The following is a 25,883-nucleotide window of genomic DNA, read 5'->3' on the forward strand; positions in this document are numbered from 1 at the left end:
TAACAAGATTTACCACTTCTGATTATAAGAGATTGTTTTCTTCTGTAGTATTCTGAATTCCCCCAACAGGACACTGTCTGGATGGTTACTAAATATCAATTGCAACATTGTAGGGATTTAGAAATTAAAGAAATACTAATATTTTACTGTGATTTTTAGTTATGATCAAAAAGCTTTTTCATTGCCTGTATCGGGGTAGTCAATAGGTGGACTTCAGGCCAAATCCAGATGGACCACAAAATCTTTTTATTTACTTATTGTCATAATTGTTGTTATTTTTATATTATTTTCTCTGGAGTCTGGACTTTGACTATACCTTGACCAAGAAATTTGAATCTTGACAAAAAAAAAAATGATTACCATTTGTCTATATTTTATAGAGGTTAAAGGAGAGATCCATAAAATTGTGTAAGTAAACTTAACTAAGATGCAAAAAGTTGAGATGCACAGCTAAAATGTTTTCATGTTAAACTATTTTTGTCTCTTTTTATTTTGTGGTTAAGAATCTCTCAGCGAAAATTCCCAGAGTTTGACTCAGTGCTCAAAGTCTGTGATTGGAGTGAAAAGTTAACAATGCCAAGTCCCGAGAAGAAATTTATTTATGTTGTTTTGCCTTCTGGACATGGTGCTCACTGTACGTTTGTATACTTGGTTAACAATTTGTTAATATTGCAAAAACTCTCATCTTTCCCCTTTTTCAAAGTGTAACATATTTAACTGACATAACATCAGTTTTATGTACTCTATTACAGGAATGAACCATTTCAGTAAATTTGAATTAGTCAAAATTATAGAATATTAAATTAGATTTTTAGTTATTTATCTTTTGACTATGAGCTTACCCATCAGGAAATAATGCATGTACAGCAGTTCTTTAAAAAAACCCAGTAAAATGGATAAATCATTATTTATGTCAAATTACTCTAAATGGTACCATGGCACGAGATAGTCGTGATGGGAATGGTGTAGAAGGCTCTATAGCTTAGGACCACGATTTTCAAACATTTATTACTATTATCAGGTGCTTATTTGAGAGAACTTTAAAAGAGGCAAGATTTCTAGAGGATAGGTGTTTGAGCTAACAGCACCATGGGTTAGCTTTTTTGGGTCACTGGTGGCAAGGCCTTCAACTCCAGATGTTGCTTCCATCCTGTTGGTCAGCAGTGTTGGGTCAGGGGACATTGGTGTTCGTTTTTTGATTTTTAGGTCTTTTGTTTGTTAACCTTTGAAATATTTCACATATAGCAAAATACAACTGTAGTGATCCTTTATATATTTTTAAAGACAACGTAACTCCCCAAACGTAACCAAAATTTAGCACACTGGGGAATTGAAACAAGTAAACGAGCAAATTCTATTTTCATACTGAATTGTATTTTTTTCTCTTTATTTATTGTTCTAAACACTTAATTTTCTTTGTCCATTATTAGATTTGCCAACTGCCATAAAAACTTTACTTGAAGAAGGACCTGGACTGCAAGATGCCAAACAATCACAGTTCATCGCTTTCAGAAGGTAGCAGAGCATGTATGCAGACTTTTAAAGAACTCTTGCTAGCATCTTTGTTCTAAAAATGTATAAAAATTGAGTAAAAGACACTGGTGGTGGTATTGGCGAAAATAGGCCGGTTATCTTCTCTCTGGCTTAGATTTATTTTTTTTAATGTGGAATGTTGATAGCTTAGTTTTCTACTGCTAATTTATTTGGTTCCTTTTGCACTATGTACTTTGCCAGAAACTATCCACATGGGTGATATTCATGTTCATCCTGGGGACAAGTAGCTCTCTGCTCAAGGTGCTTTGAGGACATCAAAATTTCACATGCCAGTGGTATCAATCAAGTGATAACAGGCTGTCTTTCAGACTTGAATTGGAACAGCGTTCCTTATTCAATTTCTGACTCCCAGTTTGTAGCCTTGACCAGTTTTATAATCTAATGAAGATGATTCTAGGTTTTCTAAATTCTTTATGATCCATTTTTCTTTCTTCACAATCTAGTCTCGTGTTAATCTTGTTAAACTGTTCTAGTGCTAAGCAAATAATCATTCTCTACAAGCTGAATTGTCTGTCACCCACCCATATCTCAGCTTTTCAATTTTACATATTACATTACAAAACATTTTGTCATTGTCATTTTCATTTTCCAAATAATTGCTGGAGTATTCATTGTACCACACAAGGTAATCTACACTAGGAACGCTGTTGCAAGGGGTTGTGGCCTTATTTGTCTTTTCAGCCAGATCTGTTGCTCCTAAGATTGGTTCATTGCCTGTGCACATTTCTTCAGATTGCAATTGCATTTTTACTTATTTCTAGAACTGCGTTAATATCTAAGTGGCTGGTAATTTAAAACCCCCCTCCAAAACCTTTTGCCTAGTGCAAATGAGACACAAAATCAATAGTTGAGAGGAGCTCTATTTCTGATTTTGCCTCAGGTTTCTTGTGTGACATTGTGCTACTCATTTAACCTCCCAAAGTGGGATAATATCTGCCTGACTCTCACAGGAGTGCTGTGAAGCTAAATTAATTATTTGTAAAATGCTTTGAGATCCTCTAATGTAAACCATGTAATGTAAACTCAGAGTATTAAGATAAATTATTGATTTAACATCCAATAGGAACCAAGCCTGCAGCATTGTAAAGAAATTGTAAATAAAATTGATCTTATTCTGATGCTTTTCTTGGAGGTGTGTATGGAAAGTTGGAGTTGTAAAAACTCCAAACTATAAAACAGTAGTAGTGATTTATGGATATTTTACCTATATTTTATTTATATTGTGAACACGAAGTGTCTCTGAAGTTGTTTTTAATTTCTCTGGTCTGCTTTGAAGAGGATCTTGCAGAATATTTATCATCACACCTAAGTCCTCTAAATTCTAGCACACTGTTCTTGATTAAGCTCCATTTAAATGTACTATTTAGTAAATCTTGTGGGAATATAATCTGCAATGACAAGTTTTTAAGAATTCTTAAGATCTCCAAGTTTCCAGAAAAGAAACATTAAAATGCTGGACTTCTTTTAGTTCCAAAGAGTCTATGGACAGACAAGCACTAATACCTGAATATACTCATTCTTGTTTTGCTGTGCTGTCTTGGAACCAAACCCAATTTACCTAGATATACTTTGCAAGCTGCTTGTCTTACTTCTTCTGGAATTAAAATAAAACGAAACTGTTCTTTTGCAGCAGCATCTTTTGAACTACCTCTGAATTAAAACACTTTTTGTAATGGTCAGTAGAAGATTGTCATTGCTAAAAATGTGTCCTCTTTGTTTGAACACGCTTGTTTCTAGATAAATGTTCATTATTCTTTGTATACGCCTCGTGTTGCTAAGGTTGTGCCTCTTTCATGTTTGTAGGCAAGATTGTGATCTAATAAATGAACTCTGTTGTCAGCACTATTCAAAACATTTAACCAGGTAAGACAATGCTTTGAGTCTAAAGGTGTATAGTGTGTATACATTGCCTTTCCTCCCTTTATCTATCTTATTTTATGTTTTTAAATTGTTTCACACAATGGGCCAAAATTCTAAACACACCAAATGAAAATATTTTAAACTTTCAAAATTGGTTTTAGATATAATGTCTTTGGTGATTGTACTATGCCTTGTTTGGCGTGTCCTCTAATTGCCACCTAAACAGCCAGCAGAAATGAGCATAAAGATTCCGTGACATTTCTGTAAGTTTGATGAAAACCCCTGGGTCTTGGCTAGTGATCCTCTCTCTCATTAAAAGAGGTGTTCATGTCCTAAAGCCAACATTTTTGTGAGCAATTGCTGATTATTAAAGTTGACCTGCAAACAGTTATTTAAAAAAAATTGAGGTAGTGCTATTTTTTTGTTGCTGTCACAGGACACACCTATCATACTCCTGCTACTTCCACAAACGCAGACCACCCTTGAGACCTTCTTATTGACAACACTGGCATATACTTTATTTACAGTGTCTCAGTCCCTCCACCAATACAGATCAGTGCATCAACACCTTTGCACTGTTTTCCAGCTTTCTGGTCTTTCCTGACAAGGGTTGGATTGAAGTGCCTCTACTCAGAGAACTCCCCTACCTGCCTCTCTCTCTCTCTTCATTCACCCCCCCCCCCTTCTAACACCTTCCTATGCTCTTTTAACCCGTTATCAGGCTTGCCTATGAGGCCCTCCCTGAGGAAACCTAACTGGTGCTGATAGTGACCAGAGTGCTGAAGCAAGGTCCACCTCTCAGTACTCTGTCACAGCTGCTTTATGTTTTTAGAGGTTCTGAAATGTGTGTCTTATACTTTTTTTACCTTAGAAATATGAGCAATGTCAAGTGTGGTCTTCCTTGTTTTTTCTGTAGGTCTTTTTGGGGAATCTTAGAGATTCAACACCTTAATTGAAAGGGTAGGTTGCTGAATCTTTAACCTTTCTTCCAAATTTTTGCCACAAACTAAAAACAAAAAAACAAAAAAAAACCCCACTGTTCAACTTCAAAGTCATAAAAGTAACCTGCAAATGTTTGGGGCTTTTTAAAACTGGGCATGTGCCTCTTTTTTCTTCTTGGCTTTATGGTGTACGAAGAAGGCATTAAAGGCTTTTTAAATGTTTTTTTTCCCCCAGCCCGCCTGTTGTTAGACACATCAGGAATGTCAAGTTTTTCCTTCTTTAGTTTTTCTGGAGGATGTTTTGGATGTCTGAGGGATGTTTTCAACAAAAAAAGTTAAATAGTCTGACTGAAAATCCTTTTCTCTTTCAAGAACTTAGCTTTCATTCTCTTGCTTTCATGGCGTCAACCATTGCTACGGTTAAGATTTTGTCCTGGTTATTTTTAGTAAGTTACGGACAGGAAGCAAGCAATAAAAAAAATTCACTGAAGCCTGTGAACTGCGCGTGGCTTGTATTAAAAACAACATGGTGGCAGGGGGGAGGGTGGAACTGACAGTCCAAGTGGTGGGTTGGCTCTGAGCCCTGCCGCTGGGGGTGTGTGTCAGGAGGGGGAATCCAGCCCCCACCATAGTCACGGGAGCTGAACCCGAACAAATCTTGGAGGTTCGTTAAAGTCACAGAATCTGTGACTAAATCTTATCCTTACATTGCACTTGTTCTCCAGTCACCATAATCTTTTAAGAAATGTAGGATCTACATTTTTAATGACAGAGACTGCGGGGGGTGTGGAGAGGATGTCAAAATGGTTTGACTCTTTTTACACATAAAACCCCAAAATAGGGTACAAACTATATATATATATTTTCCTTTGCTATTTACATGTACTTTTAATGGCTGCCATACTTACTTAAAATCATGATATGGCTTTGCAAAGCTGCTTGGGGTTTCTAGATCTGGATCCTTTCTATCTTCTGATTTAAAATGTGTATATGACTTCAACTTTTGTGAAACATATTCTTCTGGCACAGGAGTGCCAGACTCATTCTGTGCAAGTGGACTGAACTCCATTTTTAATTGACTGGGGGCTAGAGTATAAATTTAGACTATAGATTAAGGGTAGTATATAGTTCTATCTCCTGTTGGTATAAGTGAGAGAGAGGACTGCATAAATTGCTTGGGTAGATTATGATCTCTGTGTAGTAACCAAACTTCTAATTATTGTTTGTCCAGTGGGAAAATATGCTCACCTTTTAGGATGATTCCTGTTCCTGCTCATTGCCCCTCTTCAATCCCAAACCACCTGTCTATCTCCTCTCATTACTTGCCTTTCTTCTCTGTGCATTGTATTTCTCTCCTGGAGACAAGTTCCTTCCACTCTCTTCTCTATGCCAGCTGCTAAAATGATCAGTTACGAAATAGTAATGACTTCAGCATTAACCCTTCAGTGAGATAGAAGGAAGCAGGAGAGTTCTTACCTCTTAGGACCATTTGAAGTGATGGCTCCTTCATAGAGTCAGGAAGCCAACACTGCATTTGTTTATATTTGGAAGGTTATCTTCACAATCACGAAGGCTAGCAATTTTATTTTTAAATGAAAGGTTAGTGTGCATATCTGAATTGGTCATATGAGCCACACAAACACATTGAGTAAGTTGCAAATAAATATTTGTTTTATTTAATTTTTTTCCCCTCTCCTGATTCAGAAACCATAAAAATCGACTGGTGTTCCAATGTGATGACAAAATTTGTTCCACAAGGAATGCCTATCTCAAGGACCTTCTTCCAAAAAATAACACAGCTTGCACAAGGGAAAGTGACTCTCAGAATCCTAATCAATGTGAATGCAGCGGGTGTTGTAGAAGAAAAGCCTTCCTGAGTGGACAAAAGCCACCTAGTGATCTTGGGGGCAGTGCTGAGGATGACAGACGATTGTGCAATGGAGAAATATTTTTCATAACAGATGTATGTATTATTTTGAAAGATTAATAATTAATTGTTAGGATTTACCACAAAAAATCTGGCTACAGTCTTCATTGAGGCACAGTTCCTCCTAGCCCACAGTGGACATTTGACATCACACAATTTTCATGTGATTCATCATTCTTGTCACTAGAAAGAACTAGTATTGCAATAGCAGAGATTTTGGCAGAATGTTGTGAGGAAACTTCTTCAGCACCTGGCCTGACTTGTCCAGTGCTGTGAACCCATCGCTGTTATGAATATCAGACATTCACATTTGAAAGAAAATTTTAATTCCAATAAATATGGTATTTATCTTTAGGACAAATACTGAGTTAAATACCTGAAAACTGGCTTGTCCCTCTAGGGTTTGAGGGAAATGCTGAGGAAGGAGGGTTTATGGCTGCCAAGTAGTGGATTTCACAACAATTCAGGGGCAGGGAAGGACAAAATTGCATCAGTATCATTCTGCGCTCACCTCCAGCGGCTGTTGCGGCTTTGTATCTAGTTGGTGAGGCCAACATGAGAATTAGGAGCCTTGACCTGCCCCTGCCCAGCCTGCCCCACAGTGGCCCCTGCAGGACTGAGCTAAATACTGCAATGCTGACTGGAAAGGAGATATGAGAAGTCTGGGAAGGGGCAATTGGTCCTCTGCCTGTAGTAAATGAGGCCCCTGCAGGTAGGGACAGCAATTAGAAACCAGATCTTCTGGGGACTAGTAGCAGGAGTGGAGACAAACCTGAATAGACAGCAAGTTATTTCCTCACAAGGTATTTGTTTTGAAATAGAAGTCTCAGTTGACTCCTCCCCTGTCATCATATATGCTTTCTTTGGGTTAAGCCTATTGTGCAGTTATATTGTTATTGAAAGAATTGGGTCAGTTAATATGATTCCATAGCTACAGCCCTTAAACTGTGTACATGTTGATCTGCTTTCTACTACAACCTGGTCATGAAGTCTCACATGCTGGTTCTACAGGATGTAGAAGTCAATAGGTGTCGTTTATTGACCATCAGCAGCACATATGGCTCCAGATTCACTGTGGTGTATGAGGCACTGAGGAGAGAGTGTCAAATAAGGCATGCATGGGCCAGAACTATTCACACATTTCAGGTAAGAACTGTAATTCAGCACAGTTATGTCAACCAGTAAAAAGCCTGACTACAGTGTTGCTCTGTAATTTCACGGGACAAATTTGGTTTAAGGAACACCCTTAAGATATAAAGTCCTTGAATATGAACTTAGGAACAACTCTGGGGTGTGAGGGAAGGAAGTGGTGTGATACTAGCTCTTTGGTTTACCCTCCCACTGGGATTAGCTGAGTAGCTTTGCAGTAAATCTGAATGAAGGCAGTGATTGATCCAATGGAAATCAACTTACTATTCAATAATACTTAAAAAAAATAAGTTACACAAGTTGACTAGTCTAAAGCAAATTCAATGATAGACATCCAGTATTATGAAGCATTAGTTACTCCATTTTCTGTAGCCAAGTGGGATGTGTGAATGTAATTGACTTTTGTTGTTGTTGTGGACATGGAAATTGAAACAAACTTGAGAAGCCACTGCCATTCCTATGAGAAACTAAAACTTTGAGAATTTAGGCAAAGAAGAATCTCCTTCATTTATAGACTTGTACAGAATCCTGCCTTCTAGTCCAACTTTGTCTACATACTAGTATACACATATGTAAATAACTTATACAGCCCAAAATTCATGCCCGTACTTCCGTAGTTAACTGATTGTACTTCTCTAGTAAGCCCGCGTTTCTTGTCATTTTAAATACTTTTAATTTGTTAAGAGTTCTTAAAAATCTGTGTGTGTTTCAGGGTTCAGAGGAAAAAACAATTGTCTATGTAGTTGGGAATGCAGGCCCACAGCACTGGCAGCATGTATACACAGCTGTAACTCGAGGATGCTGCCGGGTTTATATTGTGGCTGAAGAGACTCAACTCAGGAAAGCAGTTACTACGAAGAGCTTTCCCAGAAAAACTCGCTTACAACAACGTTTAAAAGAGACCTTTTCAGAAATGAGTAACTCTCCAGAACAAATGTCATCTCACCTAAAGGGTTGTTGGCAAAGTCAAGGACATGATACTCAACCTGGTCCTGTTTCAGTAACTGAGGATATTCCCCTCTCTTCTGTACCTGTTGAAGATGACTTCATTAAAGCAAAAGAGTCTGCAGTTCTTAATGACATACAAACTAATAATGGACAGTGGAGTACTGCTGAACTGGCCAGTGCAGGTAGTGAGACTCCTGTTAAATCAAATGGATGTAAAAGACCAGGCAGTTTTACAGATAGTTGTGAAAGTCCTTCAAAAGTTACTATGGTAAGAAACCCTTTAAAGAGTATTTAAAATAAAACTTTTGCATAGAGCTGGTTGAGAATTCAACTAAACATTTTGGCAGAAAATACAGTTTAGCAAAACCAAAACTTTTCTTTGGGAACATATCAGTTTAATTAATCTTTTGTTGGGAAAGTTTCCTCAGATCTCATATGGAATGAATGAGAGGATGAAGCTTGTCATACAGTCTGAGTAATTAATGGTTACTGTTTAAACTAGCGGTGATCTTAGAAGTAATATTGGATAAACTGTTATTGATTGCAGTGGCTCTTTGAGTTGCTCAAAATGCATTAATAATTGATGGCTATAAACAACAAAAATTTAGGGGCTGACTTGCTGTGCAAAAGTACAATATTTATATAAACCATGCAAATTTCTTGTATACATATTGAATTGTTAGATAATTAACATTTACAAAGACACTTTCCCCTGGGGTTTGCCACTTGTATATTGTTTTTTGAAAATAATTTCTAAACTACCTCTGTCATTAGTGAAAATCTTTTTTTGAAAATGATCCTTGTGTTGCATAGTAACACTTTACTATATTTTAAGTGCTATTTCTAGGCCTCATCACTCTCTTCCTGTTCGACAGGTAAATAATGAAGACTCACCTCTTGGGTCAACCCGCCTTCAGAATCTGACTTTGAGGAGCCCAACTCCCAAGCAGCTTTTTGGACCTTAACAATCAAGTACATTAATTAATATGACACTTAAATATGTTACACAACTCCAAATAAGGTCTTGGAACAGAGAAATAAAGTGTGCGGTCTTAATTTTTTAAATATGTTGCAAGTTTTTTTAGGAGCATCATTTTTAATATGGAGTTTTTATATTCAGAATTTTGCTTGTATTTAGCAGAAGATATGGCCAACTTTTTCTTGAAGGCTAAGATGTCTGTATATTAGCTTTTATTTGTTCAGCTACATTAAACTTTGAATAGATGCTTTGAGGTCCTAAAGATCTGTTGTTCAGAAGAAGGGAATTTCTTGGCCCATAGTATTTAAGCCTATATAAATTGTTGATGCAACACAAAGCATTATGGTTTGATGATAATGGCAGTCAGCTCATACCCATGTATTTTGACTTACAATGCAGATTTTTCTTATGAACCCATATCCTCTAGGTAACTTCATGGAAGTTTGGGCGTGGCAAATAAGTACTAACTAGTCTATTGCTACCATGCAGGATAATGAAGTTGGGTCAAATCTTGCTCTGAACAGATTGTAATGAAAAATAGAGCTCTTAAAGGGTGGTCAAGTGCCAAATGTGAATTCCTTTTAATATCCTGGCTAATTACTTCACTTGATGCACTGGAAGTTTTCGGATAGGGAAAATGTGCAAATTTAAACTTCTAATTAATATATACTGAAATTTGGATGGCTAATATTTGTCTAGCACAATGGGGTCCTGGTTCATGACTGGGACTCCTAGGTTCTGGAATAATACTTTGCATATTTCATCATGGATTATTTAAAATCCCAATATTTGCCTAAAGAGGCTTGCATTTCTTGTCCTACCTACATTTGTGGTAGAAATACTTAAAAATTAAAATAAGATCGTGAAATATGAGATCTCTGCAATAGTTTGTAAATATGCTATTTTTCCTGCTGTCCAATACATGTAAATACCTTCTCGTTGTTAAGAATATTGTCTTTAAATCACTGTTTATTCCATTTTATACAGTTTTTTCCATACAAATATTTGCAAGTTCCCAAAATCCATATATAGACGATAAATATCATGCTATTAAAGTATTAAATTTGTACAAAAATACTTTACAGTTTAATACTTATTTATTACAAATAAAAATACATATTTAAGTGACTCATGAACTTTCTGTTTTTACATGATTTGGGGTTAAATTTCATATTGTCTGATCTTTTGGCAGTGCTGAAACATGAATGAAACATTACGCTTGTGTGTGCAGGGCAGGTGAGCTTGTTCACATAAAGGAAAACAGCATGGGGGATAGTCTTCCTAAACAATTTATATTGACCCAAAACAAATCTGGTTGTAAGATAATTGTAGAGTCTTCATATCTAATCAATTAATACAAATTCAGTATCTTTATATTCACCAGATAACAATAATTACCAATGACAACTTGAATACTGGAACAAATCAAAGCAGCTGCTGGTGAGCATTAAAAGCAACTGGCAGCATTTTATTGCTTCAAGGGGGGTGGGTAGGAAAGAATGTGTCATATTTGTAAAATGTATGTACAATTCAAATTTCTAAAAACTTGTAAGGGTAAATATGAGAAGGCTGAAAACAAAGCCTTTTTAAATGGACTTCATAAATCTATTAGTAACCCTCAAGAAACTGTTTTATTAGTAAATAAAAATTTAGATTTGTATGTCCTTGTATGAATCATTCTCATTTGAATGAATTTTACATCAGTCCTCCATTGCTACTAGTAGTTGATATAATATAAACATTTCCACTTAACTTTTTTTTTAAAAAAAACCCTTTAATTTGATTTAAATAACTCGTTTGTTTTACTTGTATTCAGTAATCCTTCATCAGAAGTTTCCCACTACCTAAAACATCTCTGCTTGAAATGAATCTTACCGTTCCAAGACACATTCTGTCTAGTATTTCCATTGCATAGGGAATAATGGAACTGCTAATAAAATTGTAGCACAGTTTGATCATCACACACTGCAGCTTCCTATGTGCATCTTTGCTAAAACACTTAAACAGCACTTAGTGTGATGGCTGCAGCACAACCAGCAGAGCAATGGTTCACAAAACACTACTCTAACAGTAGTGGGGCAGCATACCCCTATCTCATGATCCCCCCCCACTCAGTAGCCAGCTAGCTTTATTTAAAAGAAAAAAAACAAAATCCAGACACCTGTGGAAAAAGAGAGTAATCCTATTTTTTCTGGTCAAAAACTAATGATGCGGTTAAGACAGGAAGGAGCAATTCAGTCTCTTTTAAAGTTCTCCCTTTCTGCTACTTCAGGAAAAAAAATAAGGCCATTAGCCATTTTCTTTACTCAATATCATTCTGACATCAGGCTTAGTTTGGAATGGCACCACTCAGTGGCCATCACATTAAAAACCAAACTCGATTTTTAAAGTAATCCATGAACTACCACAAGCCTTGAGAGGGATAGTCAGACCCTCTGGGCTTTTTAATGCCACAAGACATCTGTGCCTCAAGTGTCAAAGAAATCTGAAAAGGGGATTTAGCACCATATACTGTCTTTCATTTCAGAGTGTCCCACTAAAATAACGTGTTGCTATATTGTGTTGGTAGGATCTCGTGTCTCCACACTAGCAGTATGTCCGGTTTGTTGAAGGAAGGCATTATTTTGGTCATTCCATTCTCCACCTGCTAAAGTTTGTTGATCTGAGGTTACCTTCTGAGAGGCCAGTGGGTTTCTGCTAATAACCAATTCCAGTTTATTGCCAGATTCTGCTATGAGAGGCACAACTAGACAGCAGTCAAAATCTCTGGTACGAACATGATTTACCTGAAAGGTTTAAAGTGTTGGTTTAGTTTTATTACTGTTTTAGATGTAGAAAAGAAATCAACAGAACACAAGTACCTAAGAAACACAGATGTTATCTAAAATATGACTAGAATGTGTTAGTGGCCCTGTAGATGAAGTAAAGAAAATGCGACATGGTTTAAGGAGAACAGAAAACTTTTTTCTAATCAATATTTACCATATTGCAGTTAATGCTAGTACAGATCATGTGGTCATGATTATCGAATAAACATGACTTATTTCTCACTTGCACTATGTTCACTAATATAACAGTCCTCTTAAGCAGTTTTCCAGAAGTGTGTCTTATGAATAATTAAAACATTTATATTGAAAGTGGTTGGAGAGAAAAGTTTAAAAAATAATTTCCAACCCATTTTAGACCCTAGTTTCAAAAGAAATGTAGTAAGTTCTGCTAATGTGGTAGTTGGTATCTGGTGAGAGCAAGGACTGCATCGATCAGATATGTGACTGACTACTCAGTCATAGACCACATACAGCAATATCTCAAGAACAATGAGCACCCCAAACTGAGGAAGAACATACCACAGGAAAGTTGGAAATTTCTGCTTGCCAGTAAGCATTTCTTACTCCTGGGGGAATTCTGCTCATGTGCATAATTTATGTCCTCTGCAGAAAAATGACTTTCTAACAGGGAAACCACCAGAGCAGTCATGTGACCCTCCCCAGCACTATGTTTCAGGTGCGCAGGGCAGCCAGCAGAGTGGTAGATCACTGTGGGGTGGGGGCAGGATTGGGGAAGACCCGGCTGGTGGCGCCTACCCTGTGCTGGGCTCAGCTGCGGAGGACAGGACTTTGACTTCCTCTTCCACTGCATGACATCTGGGGCCAGGTCCGACCCACTCTCTGATTTCTCCACTGGTTGCAGGAAGCTCTGCAAACTCTTCACTCCCCCCATCCCTCCCACTTCCTGCACCCATTGCTCCTCAGCTGCAGGTGGAGGGAACCCTGTACAGGGACCTGCTCCCTCATCTACCCAAGCCCTGGGCATCCAGACCCCTCATACAGAGGCCTCCCTCCCGCACTTAAAACCCTCCCAATGAGCCCCACTCCCCCTGCACCACCCCAACAAGCCACCCACACCCAGATCCCCAACCTACTGAGCCCCACTCCCAGACCCCCCCACACACACCTGGTTGAGCCCCAACCACATTCACCTGGACCCCCCTGCACAGTCCCATTATCACTGCAGCCAGATCACCCTGCTCCCAGATTGCCCCACACCTGGACCTCCCCCCACACGCTAAGCCCCTCCACACTTGAATCCTGCCCTGCTGAGCCTGCCTGCCCACACCTGGTGCGCCTGACACAGAGAGGCAGGGCCCTGAGGTGTTTCTGGGGTGGCCCAGTAATTGCGCTGTGTCAGGGCTGAGTGGGAGCAACTGCAGAGTGATCTCTCACCTCTGTGCAGCCAGTGGCCTGTGTTCCTCAATGCCATGCTGGTGCCTCCACATTTATTTGACAAATAACATTTGCAGAATTCTGCAGCATTTTAAAATACTGTGTGCAGAACGCCCCCAGGAGTAATTTGTACACCACCTTGGTGTTTTGAAGTATCTGACTTTATAAAATAGTGTTATCTTGGCATTATAGAAAATCTAGCTTAGCTATCTGTAGAGTTTAAAATGTGGTGGTACTAACTTTTCTCATCTGGATGTCAGACTGATTTCCGTTAACTACTATGAAGCAGGATAACTGAGATACACACTATTGTACCAGTAAACATGTTTAAAATTCTAAAAAGTTGCACTTATTTTCTAGAGCGTGGTATAAACAGAATATGGGTAATATGGTCATTCCAAACTCGTGACAATAAAAACATTATACTCTGTTAAACCATCACGTGTACATTTTATATATAAATCCCATACAACATTTATCACATATACCTTTTACAAAGTAAACTGTATACGAAGTACGGATAGGGTTACCTGTAAAAGTCTGTCATATGGCTTCAAACCACCTAGATCCCCAGGTCCAGCTGGTCTAATGTTTTTAACATATACGCCTTTTTCCAACAAACCATCTGAGACACTGAATCCAAAGTCCTCTATGTCTGACTCCTTGTACAAAGTTACCTGTTGAAATAATTTAAAAATAACAAAAGAAAAGATTTTTCCGCATTTTGTGCATACTATCACAGGTTTTTCTCTGAATGTTTATTTCATACTAGAATGATCATTTCCCTATTATTTTGCATTTCTAATTTGGAATGTCATTTGTGAAGTTCTTTTTGGAAAATGGTTAGGAGAATATTAATAATGTTTTGGTATATTTCAATAATAATCCTGACTCACCTCGTTAATTAACTTTTTTACCCTGTCTCCTTGGACACATTTTCTAGCCTTATTCTGTTTAGTTTCTCTGTCATCTTATTCTCTGATTGCCCAGATCATTAGATACATGAATTAGAGTGCTTTGCTCATCGGTTTTTGTTATGTACTTAGCACCTTTAAGATGTAGTAACTTGGGTGTAGGCTAAATAACTGTGTTGTCACGTGTTTTGATAGTTTTAGACTATCCCTCTATTATTAACTTCAACAAATTCAGTGTGAATGATAAATGTAAGAGGCCATGAGCTGAGCTTGCATTTTAAGCTTCAGGTTTCCACATAGCAAAAAGCCTTTGGGCTGCAGAGCTCTTAACTGTCTAAAGTGGACCTGCATAACTTTCTTGTGGGGAGCAGATTTACAGTTGGGGTTGCTGGGTCTGAGCATTGTTAACAAAGAGTTTGTTTTTAGGAGTCCTCATAGGAAAGTCTGGTGTCAAGTAATAGAATGAACTAAACGACATTGCATTAGCATTCAGCTCTATATTGATTTTTCTGTAGCTTCCACGGCAATAACTCCTCCTGGCCAGGTTAATAGTAGCATTAGCAAGCTCCATTCCAGCATGCTTAGCCAGATGCTAAAATAAGATCTTTATCAAGGTATAGCTGAGATTGCCCCAGTCAGAAAGGGTAGTCGGTGATAGGAGAGTATCTAAAACGTACGAACAAAAGCTTGTAGAATTAAGTATTTTTGGGGAAAGGAGAAAATTGAAAGTTTCTCTAGAGTCCTGAAGATGGCCTATTTTACCTTGCATTGTGGTTGTCATTCTTCTGATTGCAGCAGACTCAATGAGACTTCTTGTAGGGTATATCTCGCTGTGCAGAAAGGTTGTGTGTTTGAGTTAGCTTAATATGATTGAAAAGCCCCATTGAGATGCACAATAACATGTGAAAAACCATGTTACCTACCCATGTTGCAGCCTAGGCTCTTCTCTAGCTAACAAATGTTCTTGGTCGACTGCTTACACATGTCCATTCTACTGTAGGGGTGTGTGCACCCCAAGCACAGTTGCCAGAATTTTTTCCGTTAGGGGTATCCATTGGATCAGCTCCAGCACCCTCTGGTGCTGCACGTTCATAGCACTGGTATAAAAGACCCTGCCTAGCCCGCGCCCCCTCAGTTCCTTCTTACTGCCCATGATGATTGCTGGAACTACTCTCATTTCTCAGGCAAACTTCCCAGTGGCTTTCTCAGTTATTTCTCTTATTTCCAGTGTACATAGTTGTTGGATGCCTTCACACTTAGCGAGGTTCATCTGCTCCCTGGTGCCAGTGCATGCCTCAGTTACCGGGCTTAAAAGACCTGCACTTCCTGTGGCAAGCTGATGCCATTGAGCGACCTGCAGTCAAGTTGTCTCAAGTGCTTGGGAGAGTCTCATAGAAAAGATTTCTATCAGAGCTGCAAGGACTTCAAACCACACACCAAGAGGCCCAGGAAGCAAGACTGAAGGTTCTTCTCATGGAGGCAGCCCTAAGACTTGCTTCTGAGCTGTGCTCACCCTCTGCACCAAGCATCTCAGTTTCAGGGCAGAGCGCTCGCCCTATTAGTCATGAGACCCCAACCTGGTGCCCAAAAAGAAACATATGAAACAGCCAGAGAAGAGTCAGTCCCCAGTGCTGAGGTAAAGCAGGAACAGGGACCAGAATAGAGCGAGGCCTACGTTGGGTCACTCCTCCCCAGCACCACAACAGTTGACACCAATGGCTCTGGTACCTACACAGTGACTCCAGCTTCACAGGCACCACCATGAGACAGACAGCGCGCCAGTCAGTTCGCAGTACTGTCTACTCCAGAGGCGTTTGTGGCAGTCAGGGACTTGATTTCATTACCAGTTCCTGGTGGTGCAGGACTTGGTTCCACTGAGCGACACGGAACCAACATTCAGCCACCATCCAGTACCAAGACCACCCTCTAAGGGAAAAGCCCCTATGGTAGCCTCAGGCTTCTCTGCGGCACTGATTACTGGCACAGAACGGGTCCGCACCACCCTGGTTACCACATTGGGATTGCTCATCTTCATCAGAGCTGGAAGTGGGATTCTATTCTTCCCACCATTGCAGCTGCCCTCACTGCTCCTGGACCATTCCTACCTCGCCATGGCCCCAAGCACAGGGGTACCTTTGAATGCTTGGCCACTGTCCGTAGGGACTGGTACCCATGTAATAGCTCTTCTGAAACCCTTGGTGGTTCCCCTCAGGCCAGGGCACTCTATTGAGGAGCTCCTACTCAGTGGCCTCCATGAGCAGAGCACCTCTGGTACCTTGCTGTGAGCCCCCTCAATCAGGACTCTGGTACTGAGCCAAGCACCGAACCTCCAAGAAGAGGCCCCACAGGTCCTGGTTGAAACAGAGAGAAGGGCGGAGACCCCTCAGCTGGTCTTAGCTTCCTCTTCCTCTTCCCCAGATGAGGCTGCGGTGGTAGCAGGTGTGCCCACTCTGAAAGATGACCACAAAGCTTTCCAAGACTTACTAAACTGGGTGGCCTCAAATCTAGGCCTCCAGGCAGAGGTTGTCAAGGAGGCAACTCACAGCCTGCTGGACAGTCTGTTGGCAGTGGGTCCCATGAAGGGGGCTCTACCACTCAACAAGGCTACCACGGACCCAGCGAAGGCACTGTGGCAGACCCCCACTTCCCACCTTCCCATGGCAAAGCATATGGAGCAGAAGTACTTTGTACCAGCCAAGAGTTACGAGTTTCTATACTCGCATCCTCCCCTGGGATCCCTGGTGATAGCGACCACCAGTGACAACTGGATGCAACACCTAAGGCAAAGTACCCTAAAAAGTTGGACCTGTTCGGCCAGAAGGCCTACTCCACAGGAGAACTACAGCTTTGCATAGCAAGCAAGCAGGTTCTGCTGTGCCACTGACTTCAATATGTGGGAAGCTATACAAAAGTTTGAGTTCTCCCTGACTGAGGAGGGGAAAACAGTGGCGAGAGCCTCCTTACAGGTAGCTCCTGGATGCAGCTGATTCTGCAGCCAGACCTATGGCCACAGTAGTGACCATGCACAGAAGCTCATGGTTGCCCTTGTCAGGTTTTCCGCAAGAGGTACAACAAACCCTCCAAGATTTCCGCTTTGACGGGTCCATGCACTTTTAAGAGCAAACCAATGCTAGGCTCCATGGGTTTAAGGACTCTAAGGTGACCCTGGAATCCCAGCGCCTATATACTCTAGAAGTATCCAGGAAGAATTACAGGCCCCAAACAGACTGTCTGTTACTTTGCCCAGCCAGCCAGGAATGGCAGAGGCAGAAGAGCAGACCTAGACCTCTTTCGCCAGCCTCAGCAGGCTGATGCAGATTGCTTCCAGATTCTTGGGGAGCTCGAAAAACTCAGTGAGTTACTCGAGGTCGACATCTCAATCCTCACAATATCAAATCCAGTTACTCCTCTGTTTTTGAACCACCTGACCCGCTTCTTCAATGCCTGCACCCACATTACTTCGGACTGTTGGGTACTTAGCTCAATAGAAGTGGGATATACCCTCCAGTTTTTGTCTACCCTGCCTTACTCCCCCTCCCAGGCCCTTTTCACAAGCAACTGTTGGAACAAGAGGTCTAATCCCTCCTTGACCTCAGCTCTCTTCATTTGACAGCTTGTAAGCTCCATAGCTGGATCTTGAGGAGCAAGCTTGCTCGGAGCAAGTCTGTAGAGTCCTGCTAGGCAGTAGAAAACCTCTACCAGGACCACTTACATTGCAAAATGGAAACAATTCTCCCTCTAGTCCTCTCAATATGAAGTTCTGCTCAGGCAATCCTCATTGCAATTCATATTGGAGTATCTTTTGCTTCTGAAATAACAGGGTTTGGTTGTGTCTTCAGTCACCTAGCAGCCATTTCAGCATTCCATTCCTGGGTCGACAACTGGTCTGTCTTTTTGCACAACATGGTTATCTGTTTTCTTAAAGGCCTGGAGAGATTATACCAGCAGGTAAGAGAGTAGATTCTGCTCTGGGACCTAAATTTCATATTGTCAAAGCTTACCGGTCCCTTGTTGGAGCCACTGGCAATGTGCTCATTAGTGCACCTCTCCTGGAAAGCGGCCGCCTCAGTGGCCATCACCTCAGCCTGAAGGGTTTTGGAGATCTGTGCCCTCACATTGGAACCCCCATATATGATCTTCTTTGAGAATACGGTGCAGTCAAGCAGTCTTTCTACCAGCTGCATGCGAACAGAGAGGAACAGCGCCTACCCTCCATGAATGTTAGACGTGCCCTAGCATTCTACATACAGAGAACTAAACTGTTTTACAGATCAACCCAGCTCCTTCCCATCTCCACCCAGACGATTTCACCCTGGATTACATCATGCATTCATGCGTGTTACGAGCTGGCCGGCATTCCATCTCCAGCTAACCTGACCGCCCATTCCACAAGATCACAGGCCTCCTTGGCCGCCTTCCTAGCTCAAATCCCTATTCAGTACATCTACAGGGCAGTAACCTGGTCTTTGGTGCATAGATTCTCAATGCACTATGCCATCACATAGCAGGCCAGAGATGATGCCAATTTCACAGTCTTGCAGTCAGCTTGTTCTTGAATTCCAAACCCACTTCCTGTATAACTGCTTAGGAGCAGACTACATTGGAATGGACATATGCAAGCACTCGAAGAAGAAAAAACTGTTATTAACCTTTCTGTAACCATTGTTCTTTGAGATGTGTTGCACAGACCCATCCTCTGTCTCCTCTTATTAGAGTCAGACGATAAGAAGAACCTGAGGGGGATGCTGAGTCAGCAAGGCCCTTTATATTGGCACTATGAGAGCTCTGGAGCCAACCCAACGGATACTACCTAGGGTAAAAATTCTAGTAACTGTGTTTGGAGCATGCACACCTACATTGGAATGGACAGGTGCAACACATCTAGAAGAACAACAGTTACAGAAAGGTTAGTAACTTTTTTTTTATCCTGCATCTTAATAGGTCTTTCTTTTTAAACTGTACTCAGCTAACTCAACTGAGATATCATGATTAAAAAAAACACGCACCCTTTTTGCCCAGCAAACAACAGGCTTAGAGACCATCTCCTCGCTTACCTCACTCTCCTGCAGGGCAGTGCACTACTACAGGATCAGCACAAAATCTCAGTTAAAGCCTAAAGTATTTTTCTTTTGCAGCGAAGTATCCTTTTTTGCCCTTCATCATTGTGTAAGATCTGATCTTAAATCTTCCAGATAAAGGTACAGAATGAAGTATAGTACAAAATACTACTAATAATTCTGTTCCTCCACTCATATTATTATCACACCTCAAATTTCATAGACAACAGGAGTGGTGGAAAGCCATTTCAGGTATTGCTAAATTTATAATCTGATTAACAATAAAAAAGATTTGAAAACTCTTCCAGAAATCTATTATTGACAGACTTTTGGTTGTTATATGGCAATTATGTCTGATTGTTTTGATCTCAAGTGTATTTCCAGCTGTTATTAGCACGAAGCCATTCTAGCAAGGCTAGAAAGTAAAGGAAGAAAATGTTTTTCAGACAGTTTTGTGTGTGTACACATTTTCTGGTAAGAAGAAAAGAATTAGTGCGGAACCAAGACACATGTTCTCTTCAAATGAGCTCCCTTCTCTCCACTCAAAACATTACTATCCCTTTGTAGTGAACTGCTCATCTGAGAAATCTTCACACAAATTCAATGTAAAAAAATGCAGTGCAGTGTCCCACACCAGCTGAAACTCAAAAATGCCTTATGGTATTCCAGAAAAGATGGTACACTGTTTGAAGGCAGCTTTTTTCCTTTCAGGAACTAAAGTGGAACCAAATCCCTCCATTGATTAGCTATGAGGGTGTCTTATTTCATATTATCTTAAAGTGAGAATTAGCAAAGAGAACCCACACTTTCAAGGTAGTATCCCCACTCTGAACCTTAGCGTCCAAAAGATGGGGTACCTGCATGAACCCCTCTAAGCCTAATTACTACCTTAGAAATGATAGAGCTGCCACCACCCAAAAATATAGTGTTTTGGGACACTTTCTGACTCCCGAAACTCTTCCCTGGGGACCCCAAGACCCAACCCCCCTTGGATCTTAACACAAGGAAAGTAAACCCTTTCCCCCACCATTGCCTCTCCCAGGCGTCCCCTCCCTGGATTATCCTGGAGAGACTATACAGATTCAAGCTCCGTGAATCTAAAACAAAGAGGAAATTTGCCTTCCCCCATCCTCTTTTCCCCCTCACCACTCCCTGAGAGAGAGACAGATTCCTAACACAAAGAGAAATCAGGCTTTTCTTCTTCGAGTGATTGCTCATATCCATTCCAGGTAGGTGTACGCGCCGCGCGTGCACGTCTGCCGGAAACTTTTTACCCTAGCAACTCCAGTGGGCCGGCAGGTCGCCCCCTAGAGTGGCACCAGTATGGCACCAGATATATACCCCTGCCGGCCCGCCCGCTCCTCAGTTCCTTCTTACCGCCGTGTCGATTGCTGGAACTGTGGAGTGCGGCTTGCTGACCTCCATGTCCCTAGCTCTCCTGTTCTTGTTCGTCGTTTTTAGTTGTAAATAGTTCTTAGTTAAGTAGTAGATAGACTGTTAGCATAGTAGTTAGCTAGAATCTTGTAAATAGTTATCTAACATCGCTTGCGGGTGGGCTGTTGCCCTCCCCGGCACCCGGCACCGGGCCCATGCCTGGCTCGCCGGGTTTCAAGCAGTGCTCGGCATGCAAGAAGCCGATGCCTACGAGCGATCCCCACGATGCGTGCCTTAAGTGCCTGGGGGAATCGCACATTAGCGACAAGTGCCGCATTTGCAAGGCTTTTAAGCCTCGCACTAAGGAGAGAGACCAAAGACTTCGCGCTCTCCTTATGGAAGTGGCTCTGTCTCCGGCACCGGCGGCGCAGTCAGCCAGTTCTACTCCGGCACTGGACCGCGCCGGCACCGGCAAGACTCCCCGGCACCGACCATCTCTGGCACCGGGAGCAGACTCACGTCCCTCGGCGTCTGCAACACCATCCAAGCAGGCCCGAGTGGAGCGCTCGGCACCTACCCTGGTCGCGGCACCGCCTACAGGACTGCTGTTGACTCGGGGCCCGGAAGGTCCGTCGAGTCCAGCCCCTCCTAGCTCCCCCTTAAGATCAGGGGTCGAGCTACGGGTACCGTCTATGCCGGAGACCTTTGCCTCGGCTCGGGACTTGATCGCATTGATGGAGCCATCTCAGCCTCAGCCGGCACCCCCGGGAGGGGTAACCTCCAGGGGTAAGCCGATGCTTCGTGTGCTGTCTCCCGAGTCCCGGCACCGATCACCCCGGAGGCGTGAACGCTCGCGCTCGGGGCGCCGCTCAGAGTCCCGGCACCGTTCTCCCAGGCGGTACCGGTCGTACTCGCGGCACCGATCACCATCTGCACGGTCCCGGTCGGGCTCGTCTCACCGCCGGCACCGAGACTCCAAGAGCCGTTCACCTTGGCGTTCGGCTCCCCGGTCGACCTCCCGGCACCGCACCGGTGGCAGGTCCCGGTCTCCGCTGCCGTCCCGGCACCGCACTCATCGAAGGTCGCGGTCCCGCTCCCGGCACCGACATTGCTCCCGCTCCCGATCCGGATCTCGGCACCGGTCATCACGCCGTTCCCGGTCCCGATCCCGGCACCGATGTGGGTCGCGGCACCGGGCCTTGGCACCGAGGGGAGCGTCGGTCTCGGCGCACAGAGCTGCATACCAACCAAGCTCAGCACCTCCGTGGTCTTCTAGGGAGCCATCGGTCTCTTCCCAGACTGACAGCGCCTATGCCATGGGACAGGACAGACACTCGGCCCTATTCCAGGACCCTCCACCACAAGAGCGAGGGCCTCAACAGTGGGGGTTTTGGACCCCATGGGCGTATTCCCAAGCCCAGGGTCCGCAACACGTTACCCTCCGCCCTATGGGGGAACGGAGACCACCGGAGGCGACGGTATCTAGACCCCCTCACTCCCCGGAAGCAGACGGCAGGTCCAGTCACCGGGACCCAGAGCTCCCTCCAGAAACGGAGGTGCAGCCCCACACGGAACCCCCCGTGGACACTTTGTTGCCGGGGGTTTCCTCGTCCTCTTCTCCGGATGAGGCAGTGGCAGGTACCTCGTCCTCCAGTCCTCCCCCACTGGATCTTAGGGCACACCAAGACCTCCTCCGCCAGGTGGCACAGAACCTGGACTTGCAAGTGGAGGAGGTGTCTGAAATTGAGGACCCGGTGGTGAGCATCCTTTCCGCCGATGCGCCCACCAGAGTGGCCCTGCCCTTTATAAAGACAATCCAGGCCAACGCCACTAACATCTGGCAGTCACCGGCCTCCATCCCTCCAACCGCTCGAGGGGTGCAACGAAAGAACATGGCCCCCTCGAAGGGCTATAAATACCTATATGTTCACCTGACACCTTGCTCGTTGGTGGTCCAGTCGGTGAACGACAGGGAGCGCCACGGACAAGAGGCCCCAGCGCCCAAGTCGAAGGAGGTGAGACGAATGGACCTCCTGGGCTGCAAGGTCTATTCGGCGGGGGCGCTACAGCTCCGGGTCTCAAACCAGCAGGCCCTCCTCAGCCGCTACTCCTTCAACTCGTGGGTAGCGGCGGGGAAGTTCGCGGAGCTCTTGCCTCAGGACGCCCGCCAGGAATTTTCCACCATCCTGGACGAGGGCAAGAAAGTAGCAAGAACATCGCTACAGGCCTCCCTTGATGCTGCCGACTCGGCCGCTCGGACCCTAGCCTCGGGGCTCACGATGCGCCGAATTTCTTGGCTGCAGGTCTCTGGCCTTCCACCGGAGCTCCAACATACAATCCAGGACCTCCCCTTTGAAGGCCAGGGCCTATTTTCAGATAAAACAGACCCTAGACTAAAAGACCTCAAGGACAACAGGGTCATAATACGGTCGCTGGGCATGCATACGCCGGCGACACAGCGCAGGCCATTCCGGCAGCAGAACCAGCAGCAGCAGCAGCGGCCGTACCCTCAGTTCCGCCCACGGCAGGACCTCTCTAGGCGCCGAGGCAGGAACAACCGCCGCAGGCAGTCTTGTGGTCAAACGGGGCAGAACCAAGGCTCCGCCAAGGCCCCTCCAGGGCCTAAGCCTTCATTTTGAAGGTGCGCCCGAGGGCACAGTACCAGTTTCCCCTCCGGATCCCTCCCCGCAGTTTTACAACCGCCTTCCTTTTTTCCTCCCGGCGTGGACCCGAATAACGTTGGACCGTTGGGTCTTGCGTACGGTGCAGGCCGGTTATCGCCTGCAGTTTTCTTCGCCCCCACCCTCCTACCCACCATCCCCATCCCTCTTCAGGGACCCCTCTCACGAGCAATTCCTCCGTCAGGAGGTGCACGCGCTCCTTGTCAAGGGAGCCATAGAGGCGGTTCCGGAAAACGAAAAGGGCAAGGGGTTTTATTCCTGTTACTTTCTAATCCCCAAGTCCAAGGGCGGCCTCAGGCCCATCCTCGACCTGCGGGAACTCAACAAGTATATCGTGAAGTTTAAGTTCCGCATGGTATCCCTTGGAACCATCATCCAATCCCTGGATCCCGGAGACTGGTACGCCGCCCTCGATATGCAGGACGCTTACTTTCACATCTCCATTGCCCCCCCAACACAGGCGTTTCCTCCGCTTTGTGGTCGACCGCCAACATTTTCAATTTGCGGTCCTTCCATTTGGCCTCTCTACGGCCCCGAGGGTGTTTACAAAATGCATGGCAGTCGTCGTTGCACACCTTCGACGTTGCCGCATTCACGTCTTCCCCTACCTGGACGACTGGCTGATCCGAGGCACATCGGAGCTGCAGGTCCGCGACCATGTCGACAAGATCAGCACCCTTTTTGCGGCCTTGGGCCTCGTCATCAATGTGGACAAGTCTACTCTGCTCCCCACGCAGCGGATAGAGTTCATCGGGGCCGTTCTGGACTCTACCCTGGCCAGGGCCTTGCTACCCTTGCCCAGGTTCTAGTCGTTGTCGGCCATCATTCTACGTTTGCAGGCGGCCCCGCTGACCTCTCTACGAACATGTCTGGCCCTTCTAGGCCACATGGCAGCCTGTACGTTCGTAACGGCATATGCCCGACTCCGCATGAAGCCTGTTCAATCATGGCTCATTGCGCAGTTTCGGCCGGCCAGACATTCGTTGGACACAGTCGTCACCGTTCCTCAGCGGGTGCTGGACTCTCTTCGCTGGTGGCTGGACCAGTCTGTAGTCTGTGCGGGGCTCCTGTTCCATCCGCCCCAATCCTCGGCATCCCTGACCACGGACGCCTCCGATCTGGACTGGGGAGCACACTGCGGCACCCAGAGAACTCAGGGCTTGTGGACACCTCAAGAGATCAACCTCCATATCAACATACGAGAGTTGAGAACGGTCCGCCTTGCTTGTCAAGCGTTTGTCCATCTCCTTCAAGGTCGTTGTGTCGCGGTGTTCACCGACAACACTACGACCATGTTTTACATCAACAAGCAGGGCGGCACCAGGTCCTCTCCCCTGTGTCTCGAGGCAATGTGTCTCTGGGAGTTTTGCATAGCCCATTCGGTTCACCTTTCCGCCTCCTATCTCCCGGGAGCGCGGAACACTCTAGCGGATCGGCTGAGCAGATCCTTCCGTTCGCACGAGTGGTCCCTCCGTCCGGACGTCGCCCTCTCACTCTTCCAGAGGTGGGGTCGTCACCGGATGGACCTCTTCGCGTCCAGGCACAACACGAAGTGTCGAGCATTCTGCTCCTTCCAGGGTCTCTAGCAGATGCATTCCTGATCCCATGGACAGCCCACCTGTGTTACGCATTCCCTCTCGTTCCGCTGATACACAGGGTTCTCCTCAAGGTGCGCAGAGACAGAGCCCGGGTGATTCTCATAGCTCCAGCATGGGCCAGACAGCATTGGTACCCCATGTTGCTGGACCTCTCAGTAGCCAATCCGGTTACCCTGCCCCTTCATCGGGACCTGATCACTCAGGACCACGGCAGACTCTGTCACCCGGACCTTCCGTCTCTACACCTTACGGCATGGCTCCTGCGTGGTTGACAGGCTCCGAGTTGCGCTGTTCTACCCTGGTTCGGGAGGTTCTCATGGGCAGTAGAAAGCCTTCCACCAGGGCGACTTACTCAGCTAAGTGGAAGCGTTTCTCCTGCTGGTGTTCAGAGAAAGCTCTTCGCCCTATGGAGACTCCCGTCACCACTATTTTAGACTACATCTGGTCCCTCAAGACCCAGGGTCTGGCGTTGTCGTCCCTCCGGGTCCACCTAGCAGCCATCTCCGCATTTCATCCTGGAACAGACGGATGTTCTGTCTTCTCCCACCCTATGGTGGCGAGATTCCTGAAGGGACTGGAGCGGCTCTATCCACAAATCCGCCCTCCGGCCTCTTCATGGGACCTCAACCTGGTCCTATCTCGGCTCATGGGCCCTCCTTTCGAGCCATTAGCTACTTG

The 25,883-nt window shown here is 44.3% G+C and overlaps 2 protein-coding genes across 12 annotated transcripts in view; one reads left to right on the forward strand and one right to left on the reverse strand.

Moving 5' to 3' along the window:
• Positions 1–9,600, forward strand: part of HELB (DNA helicase B) — a 40,546-nt gene extending 30,946 nt beyond the window's left edge. The window contains exons 7-13 of the mRNA XM_050923335.1: positions 504–634; positions 1,431–1,515; positions 3,358–3,417; positions 6,060–6,318; positions 7,294–7,428; positions 8,144–8,647; positions 9,255–9,600. Of these exons, the coding sequence (XP_050779292.1) occupies positions 504–634; positions 1,431–1,515; positions 3,358–3,417; positions 6,060–6,318; positions 7,294–7,428; positions 8,144–8,647; positions 9,255–9,344 (1,264 nt within the window). The 3' untranslated portion in view covers positions 9,345–9,600. The remainder of the gene's footprint in view (positions 1–503; positions 635–1,430; positions 1,516–3,357; positions 3,418–6,059; positions 6,319–7,293; positions 7,429–8,143; positions 8,648–9,254) is intronic.
• A 1,929-nt stretch (positions 9,601–11,529) lies between these two features.
• The window catches only part of GRIP1 (glutamate receptor interacting protein 1), a 584,939-nt gene continuing 570,585 nt past the window's right edge, over positions 11,530–25,883 (reverse strand). For all 11 annotated transcript variants that reach the window (XM_050923229.1, XM_050923277.1, XM_050923304.1 and 8 more), the window contains 2 exons: positions 14,112–14,258; positions 11,530–12,144 (listed from right to left, as the gene is read on the reverse strand). In XM_050923229.1, coding sequence (XP_050779186.1) covers positions 11,911–12,144; positions 14,112–14,258 — 381 coding nt within the window. In that variant the 3' untranslated portion in view covers positions 11,530–11,910. The remainder of the gene's footprint in view (positions 12,145–14,111; positions 14,259–25,883) is intronic.

The sequence above is a fragment of the Gopherus flavomarginatus genome, chromosome 1 (genome assembly GCF_025201925.1).
Source record: "Gopherus flavomarginatus isolate rGopFla2 chromosome 1, rGopFla2.mat.asm, whole genome shotgun sequence".
In the NCBI taxonomy this organism is placed as follows: Eukaryota; Metazoa; Chordata; order Testudines; family Testudinidae; genus Gopherus; species Gopherus flavomarginatus.